Raw genomic sequence first — 12,556 nt, forward strand, 5'->3', positions numbered from 1 at the left:
GCCTAATTTCCTGTCACAGTGCCAGGCCCCGCGCTAATCAGCTCGCACGCTCAGGCGTGTGGACTGCGGAGGCACCCAGGTCAGGGGCTTCCACAGTATCCTATGATGGTGTTATTACTGGCTGTGAGTGGGAGGCCGGGAAAGGGGAGGGGAGAGTGGGGGGAGGGGAGACCACACAGACCCACAGTGAAAGCCCCCCCAACTCTGACGTACCACATTGGCTCTGTTTAGGGAGCGGACTAGGGGAACGGGGCCCCTTTTCACGTTGCCCTGGTCTCCAAGTTCCACCACAGGAACGTGGAACACTGCGGCGTGTTTTAAATCTGCCGCGTCCGCCGTTGTTGGCTGGTAAAGCGCAGAGGAAGAAAGGTGACCGCAGTGGGCATGGAGGGCGAGGGAGACTGTGTACCAGACGCCCCCGGACAGAGGTGCTGGCACAGCGTAGGGCGCGTGCATAGAGGGGACATTTCCCGCCGTAATTAGAGAGGATAGCGCAGGGCCCGAGAACAGGGAGCTCAGTATCACTCACAAAATAAGAGTGGGGTGTTTTAACTTTCTTCCAGAGAGGTGGTAACACGGGATATTGGGAGGAAAGATGAATACTGTCCTCTGTAAATAGGTCACAACCCCCACACTACTGATTTACTGATTTGATTGCGCAGGCGAGGAAAACTCCATAACGCCACTCTGAGCTCACTCTTCATCCCACTGCCCCGAACTGGGATAATAGCACTGTGGATGCTTTGTGGATGCAGGGATCAGATAGCAAAGATGACCAGAGTGCGTGGGGGGGTTGGGCTCAGTATCTGACAGAGGGGATAGCATCGGGCACTGGGGTGGCGAAAGAAAGGCCTACTGGAGTTTGATGAGTGTCAGTAAACTGAAGAGTCTCCATAGAGGGGCATTTCCTCGCAACACGTGGGGCTTGCCCTGTGCTTGCTCTCGAGGTTACTGCATCACTGACTCGCTGCTCTTCCTCCACAGGATGCAGTCCTCACACTTGGAAGATAAGAAGGCCAGAAGTGCCACCTCCGGCCGGTGGGAGACAGGTAAGTAATGGCAAGAGGAGACAGGCCACCCCATTAAAGCAGTTTCAACCTATGGGGCAGTTCATGGAAAGTTGCAAAGAGAGCAAGCCATGACGTATGCATCACATGGGGTGTGCATGATGACAAGAGTATTCATGAAAGCTTATTATAAGAGTCTCGAGTTGGGTATACCCCTTTGCCAATTCACTATGAATATACATTTGGAAGCGTGCCTGAAATCTGTTCAAGGCCTTAATCATTGTAACAGAACCGCATTCATAACTGTTTATATAAACAAGATGGGCATTATTGTTTTTTTTTTCTTTTTCTTGTGGACGCTTTTAAGTCATTCTTGGTAGACCTTGTTGTGGCAATTGTCGCAGGAAGGCATATTGGCCGTAATTCATGTTGGTAGACATTTCTGAGTGTTGTAATTTCCACTGGTAGGTCTCTTTGTTTCTTGCAAGCTTCGCTGGTGCTGTTTGCGGCAGTTTGTTAGGGTAGAGCTATCTTGTTGGGGTCATTTTCACTGGCAAATCTCTTCAGGGTGGTCCTCCCTGGTAGAGATCGGTTTCATTGTAATGTTCACTGGAAGATGCAGCTGTTTACAGTCATTTGTGTGGAGACACCTATCTGCCCGGAGTAATCTTCACTGATAGACCTCATTGTTCATGGAAATCTTCAATGGTGGATGGTTCTTTTTGTGGCAATTTGTAGGAATTGACCTATCTGGTTGGAGTAATCTTCACTGCTAGCCCAGATTGTGCATGTTAATGTTCACTGTTAGAACATTACAGTAATTTGTGCGGATAAACTTATCCAGCTGGAGTAATCTTCACTGAGACTTCATGCACGCCAGTCTCCCCAGAGAGGTTGTGCCGCCTGTCTTTCGCTCCTGCCAGAATAAAGAAGGGGGTCAGCTCTATCCCTCATGTCCTCAGACAACTTTGGCATTCACACACATGAAAGGGACAGGAAGGAGAGAGGGGGAAGAGAATTAATTTGTGTAAACATACACAAATGCACCAACACAGACCGGTCATTCCAGTGTTTTTGTACTTGTCCCTTTCATTTTGTGATAAAATCTACCAGTTGATAGGCTGTTGGTCTTTATTTTTACTGACTACCTTTTCTGTTGGCTAAAATCTTCAGTGGTTCACTCTGCTCTTGCGGCTCAGGTGAAGGGAATACTTTACACCACATTTGTTCTGTGTAGACACAGATAAATTATGACTGGACTTGAAAGCTCTACAAAACTTCAGATCCTGTTGAAGTGAACATTATTATTAGTCTCATTTTCGTTAATTCTTCCGCCCAGCAAAGGTTAGATGGTAACAAGTGAAACTAGTGGTGCGGTACATGCAGACCCGGCTGCCCCTCCTGGTAGCAAGCAACATAGATTCTCCCTCCCTTCACTCCATGTGAAAACTCTATGTCCAAGATAAGTGCTTTGCATATTCTTATGGGGTGCCCTTTCCAACTGCCTGGTGGTAGGAACAGGCAAACTGCACTGCTTTGAACCAGGGTGAATCCTAGTTTCCTAGATGGCCTGACCTTGGCGGCAATTGTAAGGCAAAAGTCTGAAGTCTACTGTTTCCATGGTTGCGTTATGCTTGTCTGGACATTTCTTTGAGCAGACTTTGATATGCCACGACACCACCTTTTTAGGTTTTGGCTCAGAGACGTTTCTGGCTACTCCTAAGGTAGCCCAAAACGCATGCCTAGAGGGTGATGATCGGAGGATGGCATTTTCGGATGGTAAATATACTCCAGTGATTTGGCAATACCAGCCCTCTCCACATTCATGCTATGCAGGCACTCTTGGCCCACGTCACAAGAGACTGGGCAGCATTGAGCACGATATAAATAAACTATCAATCATTCATTTGCCCCCAGCCTTATGATTCTGTACTTTAGATTTTTTAAGTAGAAGTAATAGCAGTAGTTTGTCATTTATATATCGCCTTTATCTCATTAGTATGGCCTCATTGCGCTTGTGGGGGGAACGCCCTTGTGAGACCAAAGTCCAAGGTATGGGAAAGTTGTCAGAAAGGTTTAGAATACGTGCACATTTGGGCAGGTAGGCCGAGCCCCAGTAAGCTACGCATGATGGTCAGGCGGGTGGATGGGTGGTCAGAGGTGCTCAGGAGAGTGTGGGACTCGTTGTGTGTCAGCTAGACCACATTCATTGTCGTAGGACATCGCTGCATTCTGATGGCAGAGATGTTGGGCCTTGTGTTTTAGTCCGGTGTATGGAGGCGAAGGTGTGTGGGGGAGCAGCCTCCGTGCCTGCAGCGGGTGTCCACCACTAAGGGAAGCCTTATTGCCAGGATTTACCTTCTCTTATCTGACCTCCCTGTCACATTAAGCAGATTTGCTGCAGAAGTGAAACACATTTAGTTTGCCGGGTCATCATACAGTTCTGAGAAGTAACACATATTTCCTTTTCTTAGTTTTCTGTCGATGCGTAGTTTCATTGCATGCTCTCATGGTTTAAACATTCTACCACAGTATTCTAGATCAGTTTTTAATAATAAAAAAAACATGTTATTTTTTATTCTACTTGCAATTGCAATGTAACAGATTGCCAGTTGTCTTTGTAGTGTATTTTTGTGTTGATTTGGCAAGCTTACGTGGAATAAGTGGCCTGGTTTAACATGAAATGCTCTTTTATGAAAGACATTCAATTTGTGACTATTAAACTATATAGTATGTTGTCCCCGTTTAATAATGGGCATGTACGTATAGGTCAAATGCTATGGCTTTCATAAAATGCACGATGAAGATGCACGAAAAGAGCACTTATTTATATTTTGTATAGGAAGAGTAAATAGTTTTTACGTGGAAGTGCCAGGATATGTACCCATGTTTAATAATAATTCATAAATGTTACGTACTGGCCAAATTGATTTTTTGCTGGCCCGTGAAAAGCGGCCCTGTCTATTTAAAATCATTTGTATAGGTTATCTGACAAGCAAATGAAACATCTTTATGCCTGCAACTGCATCCAATTGTTTCTACTGGATCCAGTTTCCGGCATATGGTTTTTGCACACCTCTTGAATTGCTATGAAGGAAGTTCCATTGGCGATTTTATTGCATCAATCGATTTTTCGATGTCTTATTAGCAGAATATATAAACCGTTTAATTTCTCAACCTGCAAATGCCACAGTAGAAGCTAACATGGAACAACTCAAGATATCGCCCCCTCCTTTAGTCAGCCTCTCCTGTCTGATGTTTTTCACATGCATGTGCGTTCCCAAGGTATACACTCCATTTAGCTAGTTCTACATGGTTTCCAATTACTCAACTTGCTCACAGGTTGGTTTTTGTACACCCTCTGAATTGCAATCAAGAAAGGGAAGCTTTTATGAGACCACTTTCCATTGTTGTTCCTGTTGTGTACATCACACTGTTGAATATTGTATTTCTGCTCTAAGAGTTCTCTGACATAAGCCTATTGCACCACCATGTACTGTGCTCTGCTACTACCTATTACACTGCTCTATGGAAACTTCTGCTTTGGGGTGTTCCCAGAAATAAGCCAAATGCACTGCACTATATTGTGTTCTGCCTCTAGGTGCTCTCAGAGATAAACTAAATTCACGCCGCTGTATTGTGTTCTCTAGGGAGGTGTTCTGAACCATAAGCACATTGCACTGCTCTATATTGTATCCTCTAACTGTGTGCTCTCAGACATAAGCACATTGCAATGAGCAGAGCCCGCTAACAACCTCATGTTTCATCCACCCTCACTCACTAAATGCTCACCAAACTCGCCAACCCAAACGGCCAAAATAAAACCCTCATCACACACCAAAACAGTCACAGTACTAAAGCTCTCATAACCAACTTGAAAATCTGTCCACTAGCCAAATCCCTTAGGACTTCTCGAGACACTTGAATTGTCCCATCTGGAATCGAAATGCAGGAAATACCCAACAAAAAGTCCAAATAAAAAAGTCAGAATGGGATATTTGATCGAATTTCAGACGTACCAAAAGAAGGGACGGCCGAAAAATTCCATCAAATGCCCCATTCGGTGGCATGGTGAACAAGTGGAGCGGGGGCGTACCCCGCCCCCGTCCGCATAAAGTAAAAGAAAAAGAAAAAAAAAAGAAAAGAACCCTGCAATGCCTGTACCCAATCACTTGAGTGATTGGGAACTTGGGAACTGGTGTCGCAGGGAAATGGCAAGTCGGCGGTACACAGTGGAGTGTGCCGCCGACAGGTAAGTCAGGGGGTGGGTGGGATCGGGGTATCCGAAAGGGCAACAGAAAGAAAAACTGAATATTATTTTCGAACAGCTAACATTCAGACTTTCCTTGGTCATTTAGAATACGGTAAATATACCCAAATTCCAGAACGCCTCCAGTATACAAATTACTATCCACCTAGAAAACACACCCATGCAGATGCCAGTTGCTCCACGCTCTACATCCACCAATACTATCTGCTTTGTCTTTTCTTGGTACTTCTCCAGCCCCATCATGCCCCCTTTTTTCCTTTCAGGACAATTTTAGTGCCGGGAAACCTTTGAAAATGGCAGCAGTGTGCAGTAAAAATCCTAATAACAAATATGAATGATAGCTTCCAAAAACCATATGCTGCAACAACATCCTGCAGGAACCGTCTCTTAGATAACAGCTGGAGGTTCCACCTGCATGATCTACTCACAGCTGACATGGTGCCAATGAGATATTCCTCCCCTGCCAAAAAGTGCCTCTGCTGACACATGGTTTTTACTTGAAGGGAGGGTGTACAGATGGAAATTCCACTTGACCATGTTCAAATTGTTTCTACTGGATCCAGTTGCAGACAAATGGGTTTTTGTATCTCTCCAGAACATCTATTAAGAATGGTTCTTTGTTAAATCTTGGCCCACCCAGTGGACTGTTAGTAGATGTACCAACATCAACCTGCAAGCTTTGCTCTTTCCCTATTGCCTCAGCCCCCTTTTCCTCTCTACTCAATGCTTCTGCTTTCCATTGCACCTCTCCTAAACACCTTTTCCTTGCCTCCCATCTTTCCTTTCTTCGTTGACCCCTCTTTCTGTCGCTCCTCCCTGTCTCTCTGCCCCCCTTATTTCTTGCAGACCCACTTTCCAATGCCGCGCCAAATCTAAAACTGTATTGTATGATACTTGCCTGAATATTCTTAGACAGTTGAGGTGATATTTAGCTTCAGCTGCCATTAGGACTATCACTCTAGCCAAGCGAATGCCGACTTTATAGTCAAGATGAGAATCCATAAGAATACGATCACTCATTTCTTTTGTCATTACTGAGCTCAGGCGTTGCTTCCTATCAGTGATTTGGAAGAAAATGCATGCTTCCCAGTTGACAAGTTGCACCACTATTCGCAAATGAAGGCCTGTCACCAACTACAACACGAATGCTACTGCAACCTGCTTCCTCATTCCAATACTGTGCCACAGTTATCTGTATGCATTTGATTTCACTCTTGTTCGTGAAGTGAGCATAACACAACTTGTGCCCAACAAGTGTTACGGGTGCAGCAGAATCTGACACATTTTCAAGATGATCAATGAAATCTATATTCTACGACTCCCTTAGCTTTCTTCTGGTACATGCAGCAGCCTTTACCATACTTAAGTCCATGATGGCTTGCTGTACTAATGGGAACTTTGGCTTTATGGGTGTGGCAGACTATGCACAAGCTATAATCCACAGGTGAACCCCTCTTCAAGGAAAATACTGGATCCATCGTCGCCTGGTGAGAAGAAAGAATATAATAGAAAAGGTGTAATACAACTGTTGCGAAGCATAATAAAGCCACAATTACAATACAATATATTACAAAATGTTTAATCCAATTTAACTGTGGACTGCACTATAATTCAGACGATATAGATTACATGAACGTTATCTTATAATATATTACCATAATAATGCAATTTGGTGGCCATTTGTTTATGCTAATTAAATCGTCAAACACTCCGTTTTCAGCTTGGGAACCGGGTTAATCGGGTTCTGCATAGCTTAATTATGTCAAAACGTGAGCTTGACAACTTGAAAATGCACCTAACATTCATATATATCAGAAATCCGTCCTATCTCATAGGTGTCTGTCCACACAACTCCAAAACCTCCACATACGCCACATATTGTAACTGTAGAGCACCCAACCAAGGAGGACAATCATTTGTTGTATTTAATTACCTATTTACATAACTAATATAAAAATTAAATAAAAACTGCACCAGGACACATCCTTGTCAGAGCCCACAATATGTCCTTATCCAGTGGGAATAGTTACTATAGTTACTACCTGGTCTAACCATACCTATATCTTAGTATTTGTATGCAAGACCACTAGGATGTTCAGTAAGTTCCCAGGGCAACCTTTCTGATATAACGTGTCCCACAATTTGTGACGATTATCAGTCAAAAGCTTGGGTTGAATCCAAAAACGCGACATATAACAGACATTTCGTTAAAATTACTTGCAGCGATAAAAGTTGTAACATAAAACAATTCACAGATGTGCCCTCTCCTTTCTTAAAACCCACCTGATTTCTGCCCAATGCTCCTGCTGAAACAGCCCAAGTCAGTAGTTCTTTTAAATGAATTTCAGAAAAGATTTTACTATCTGCATCCAAGAGGGGGATCAGGGATAAGGGTTCAACCTCTTTCCCTTTTTAAAGGCTAATATAATATGTAGCCCCTTTCCAGGAGCTCGGGACTTGTTGTTCGTAAATAATATTCTGAAACAAAGCAGCCAATATATTGGCCCACAGAACCGGACAAGAATTTAAAGTCGCATTGGCCAAACCATCTGGCCTGGTGGCCTGGAGGGTTTGCAGTTCTTAAAATTGTAATAGCTGTAATTATGTCTTCCACCGTGAATTCCAAACTCTATTTAATATAATCAACCTTCACACTGAGAGGTTCCTCTTCCAGTAGCTGCCTGTACAAATTAGAAATGTGCTCCACCTAACATGCCTCAGCAATTGGTTGTGCTTGTAGAGATTCCTGTATAGCAAGCTTTTTAATCAGCGACCAAAACGCCCAAGTATCCTTACTTAATAAACGTTTTAACATGTCTTCCGAATCTTGATGTAACATTAAAAATCTATGTGCTTCAAGCCAGTTCTTATAACTTTCTTTCAGTGGGGGCACTTATATTTCTAATGTTACATAGCAATTCCCTCTTCCTCATTTGAATACTAACATGAAACCCATGCACGTGCATGCCACTCTTAATTCATTAATTGTCTCAATTACTAATCCCTGCAACAACTCTTGCAAAGTCTTCCTACACTTTTGCTGATTTTCTACTTCCAGATTCTCCAGCTCAGAATTGGCCATCAATCTCATCATTTTAGCATTTAGATGCTCTGCTAAGGCGGCTTCCAGACCACTAGACAACTTCTCGGACTAATCTCCACTGGCCCATTTACTCTCTTATCAGGCCCAAAATAAGTTGTAATAGACGTATCTAGGGTCAACAAACAGTTATTGCGTTCCTCCTGTACCCTAATCCTTGCGTTAATACAACTAAAGAAGGCACAGGAGACAAATTTATAATCCAAAGTGCAAAACGAAGTTGAATAATGGCAAGTGAATTACGGCGGACAATCCCACTCAATTTGGCCATTCGGAATACGAATATCCCATGTTTCCATCTCATGTCGAATTATATCTCCCTAAGCTCTAGCTTGTAAAAAAGAGCTAGAGCAAGGGACACCCCAATACACATCTGGATCCAGACATTCACTGTTAAAATCCCCCAATACATGAGGGCCATCGCCATCTGTAAACCACTTATCAAACATATTCGACAAAATTGGCATAACTTATTCTGCTGATTCATTCTTGGAATTTAAATACACGTTTATCAACAATGTTGGTATTCCTTTGTTCCCACCTTTCTCCATCTCAATTTAATTGCCAAAATACCGGGTTGCCCAATAACCCATTACTCAACAGTCACTTCAATGTTGGTTCGCAATGCGCAAAGTAGACCCCCAAAAGGTCTTCCTGAATATGCCCTTTGTGCCCTAACATGAGACACAGTGAAGCCACCTATAACTGGCGTATCTAGCAGCCAAGTTTCCTGCAGACAGGTAACAGCATAATGACCTCCATGTAAGGTCGTAAACGAAGTTGTCATCAAATGTCGACAACCCTTTAATATTCCAAGAAGCCAACCTTAAACAATACTCCACTCTATCTTTAATTCTTTAATGCTCACTCAGGCTTACTTCCTCCTATGCAAAGTATTTGAAATCGGAGCCCAATCCACAATTTGACGATTAGACCACTATCCACTTGGCACTATATCTTTTCGACGCTCAGGTTTTCCATCAGCTGGAACCCTAATTTTCAGTGGGGCAGCGATACCCTGTGGACCCCCAACAAACATCAATTTTAAAGCTACCTGGGAGTTGTTTATCACATGTTTGTCATCCAGTGCCAGAGAAACACTGTAGCTCAGAGAAGAAAATGCAGCACTTCTTCTATGACCACATGTATTACCATATTGGAGATAAAGTGTAGCTGTAACAAATCGATACGATGTTCAAATACAAATTCTACTTGTGAAACATCCGCCGACGTGATTGAGCGCAAACAGGGTGTTTCGTACAGAAGCTACAAAACAATGTGTCTGTTCAACGGGATGGTAGAATTATCATCAAACATTTGTTCCAAAAGTACATAATACGAGTTGGAAGAATTGGGTCTAACGTTTTGGAGCAACCTCAATCCATACTCCCCACACTCAGGCAGCCTTTGATCAGTGTTCTTAACAAGATGAATAACACCTTAAATGCACTCTCTCTACTCTCCTCAAACAACTGTGTATAATGAGGAAATATGCTCCGAGGTGGCGGACCCACCCTGTGGGTAACGGCCTGCCACCCAAGTTAAGGGCCAGAGCAAAGCGAGGGTCCCTTAACGAGGGTGGCGGGCCATTACCCACAGGGTGGGCCCAGTCACTGAGGGGCATATTGTCATTAGCACCCGTGTAGCATGCTACATGGGTGCTAATGTTTTTTTTAAATGGAAAGTATTTTCTTTCCCTGGAGGGGACGTCTCGTGGCGTTCCGTTAACGGAGAGAAAATACTCTACCAACATGGCCACCATGGATTAGGAAGTCGTGGCTCCGTATGGAGCCCCTCTTCCATTTCCATGGCGGCCAGAGTGGGTACAGGTGCAGCAGCAGCGATGGCGAACAGGTAAGTGGTATTGGGGTGGGGAAAGGAATTAAAAAAGGAAAGCGGAGTCGGGTGAGGGGAAGATGGCGGGCGGGGGAGCTGGCCATCAGGCGGCACAGAAGGTGGGCTTTCACTGGAAGTGTCAGCCCGCGTTCCTAGCCACCTGATTTTGATGCCACTGAGTCCTCAAAATCTAGTCTACCCCCCACCTTTTCTTTAAGTCCCAGCCCCGCAATCAGGCCCCTCTTGATTTGCCCATCCACCTTTGTCCCCGCCATTTATTTAGACCCCAAATTTGCCATTAATTTGTGTCTTTTTTCCTCTAGTGTTAGGTAACCACAAATAACTCTCCACACCGTTGTTCACCCGAGCTCTCACCAGCTCTGGCACCCTATCATCTAATACCAAATAAAGTGCCATACCCTCATCAGGGTTTTCACTTAAAATACTCAAGTTCTGGTACTTTTCCTCCACCGCCTGGGTGACAATTGTAGGCTTCAGGAAGTGGATTATCGAGTTTATCCCCTCTCTCGGTTTCACACACTTCTTAACCCCTTTCACCCACTTTCCCTTTGCATACAATACACCATTCTGAACCCCCGGCTCAGGTATAGGAACACTTTCCTCCTGCAAATGATTGTCTTTCTCTGGAACCTACATTAATACGAGACAAATCTAGCTTCAACCGGCATAGGGGGTCATCAGGAGTTGGGCGTTATCCTGGCTGTAAATATGCCGGGATACAGGGTGTTATCGCAACTTGGTCCGGCGCAGAAATTTGCCCCGGACCCTGAGTTGCAGGGGGTCGGAGGGGCGTTAAGTCCCCATTCCCATTGCGCCACCGTAATAGCGCCGCAAATGGCCGGTAACTCGCCAGATTTACCTCCAGCTAAAAGCTGGAGGTAAAGCTGTGTGACATACCGCCCAACTCAAAGTTGGGCAGAGCGGTAATGCGGTGGTAATAGTGGTACCACCACATTTTTACCACTCTACCCAACTTATGAGACCCATTTCCTAGAGCACTTATTTCTGGGTTTCTCATTGTTCTTTAAGTTTTTTGTCTTTTTACTTGCTGGCAAAGCCTTAGTCTCCCTTACAAATCTTGAGGTAATGCTACCCTCAGCCACCTTTCTCCCACTCCTTCCGGCTTCACAACTGGGTAAAGAGGCCCTTTGATTCATAGCTTCTACAACCATAATGGACTCATCCTGAGGCCTTAGTATATATATAGTCACTCCGGTCCCAGACACTCCGGCGCTAACCCTCAATAGTGGGCTTGGCCAGCTTATTTTTCTCACTCGATTTGGCAAATATATATCCTTTCAAAAAGTTTCATTTAGCCACTATCGTTGAAGGTAAGGTTTCTTGTGCCTTAAAATCACTGCATATTATTTCATATAATTTTACCTGCGACGTTCAGGTAAAGTTCAGAGGGTGAAGTGTATCTGCTGAATCCGAGCTCACTGTACCTGGATTACTTAAAGATCGCGGTGGGGAGGAAGGTTGGCATCAATAAGCCGACGGCTTAAAAATGTTTTGAACTTTTAGACGCATACAAAGAAGGCAAGCGCGACAATCTTGAGGCTCTAATATCATTTTCTTTTGTCCTCACTTGACTGGTGTTACTTTCCATTTGCTCCTTTCCCTCACTCTCCCGCATCTCTGCCTCCCCATCACAACTGCCACTCAGGGGTTAGTTATCAGCTCATCTGGCAGTGCCTATTTCATTTGGAATGAGTACCTTCTAGGCCCAGTTGCCCGCTTGGCACCACTCTCGTGGATGACATCAGTACAGGCTTACTATGCAGAGACACAGTTCCATTGTTCTCACAATGAGATGACTCAGCCACCAACTCAGCTACATTTGCCCCAAGATGTGCATCCGGCAAAACAGCCAAAGCTGCCGGGCCCTACTGTAATGCATTGGCGTACATTTTTTGCTTCCCAGCACAGCAAACTAACCTTACATAGGCAGTGCCAGGCAGAGTCCGACAGCCCACGTACGGCGGCAGCAGAGGCCAGGAAGAGGCGGCCTGCAGCGGAGGACATAAGGAGGGGAGAACGGACGAGACCGGACCCCAGCAGCAGCGGCCGAGAGAAGCGACTCACAGCGGATGAACAAGGAGGTCTCCAAGTCAGGAGGTGAGGACAGCGGGTGGCCTCAAAAGGCTTCCACAGACTTATGGGGGTGTGGAGCCGGCAAGGGGCTCGGCTGCGCAATGGTTATGAGCAAGCAAACAGGCAGCAGCCCCCTCCACATCCAACCCGTGGGGGATATCCGCAGCACGCCTGGGGAGAAACGGGCAGCAGCCACAGGCAAGTGGACTTCTGTGCCGTAGAGCTGCT

At 44.9% G+C, this 12,556-nt stretch overlaps 1 protein-coding gene across 1 annotated transcript in view; it reads left to right on the top strand.

Annotated features, from left to right (window-relative positions):
- Positions 1-353: 353 nt before the first annotated feature.
- The window catches only part of C1PH19orf81 (chromosome 1p C19orf81 homolog), a 597,750-nt gene continuing 585,547 nt past the window's right edge, over positions 354-12,556 (top strand). Inside the window, exons 1-2 of the mRNA XM_069649376.1 lie at positions 354-428; positions 985-1,049. Coding sequence (XP_069505477.1) covers positions 385-428; positions 985-1,049 — 109 coding nt within the window. The 5' untranslated portion in view covers positions 354-384. The remainder of the gene's footprint in view (positions 429-984; positions 1,050-12,556) is intronic.

Source organism: Ambystoma mexicanum, chromosome 1p (assembly GCF_040938575.1).
Source record: "Ambystoma mexicanum isolate Mex_15411 chromosome 1p, UKY_AmexF1_1, whole genome shotgun sequence".
NCBI classification, from domain to species: Eukaryota; Metazoa; Chordata; class Amphibia; order Caudata; family Ambystomatidae; genus Ambystoma; species Ambystoma mexicanum.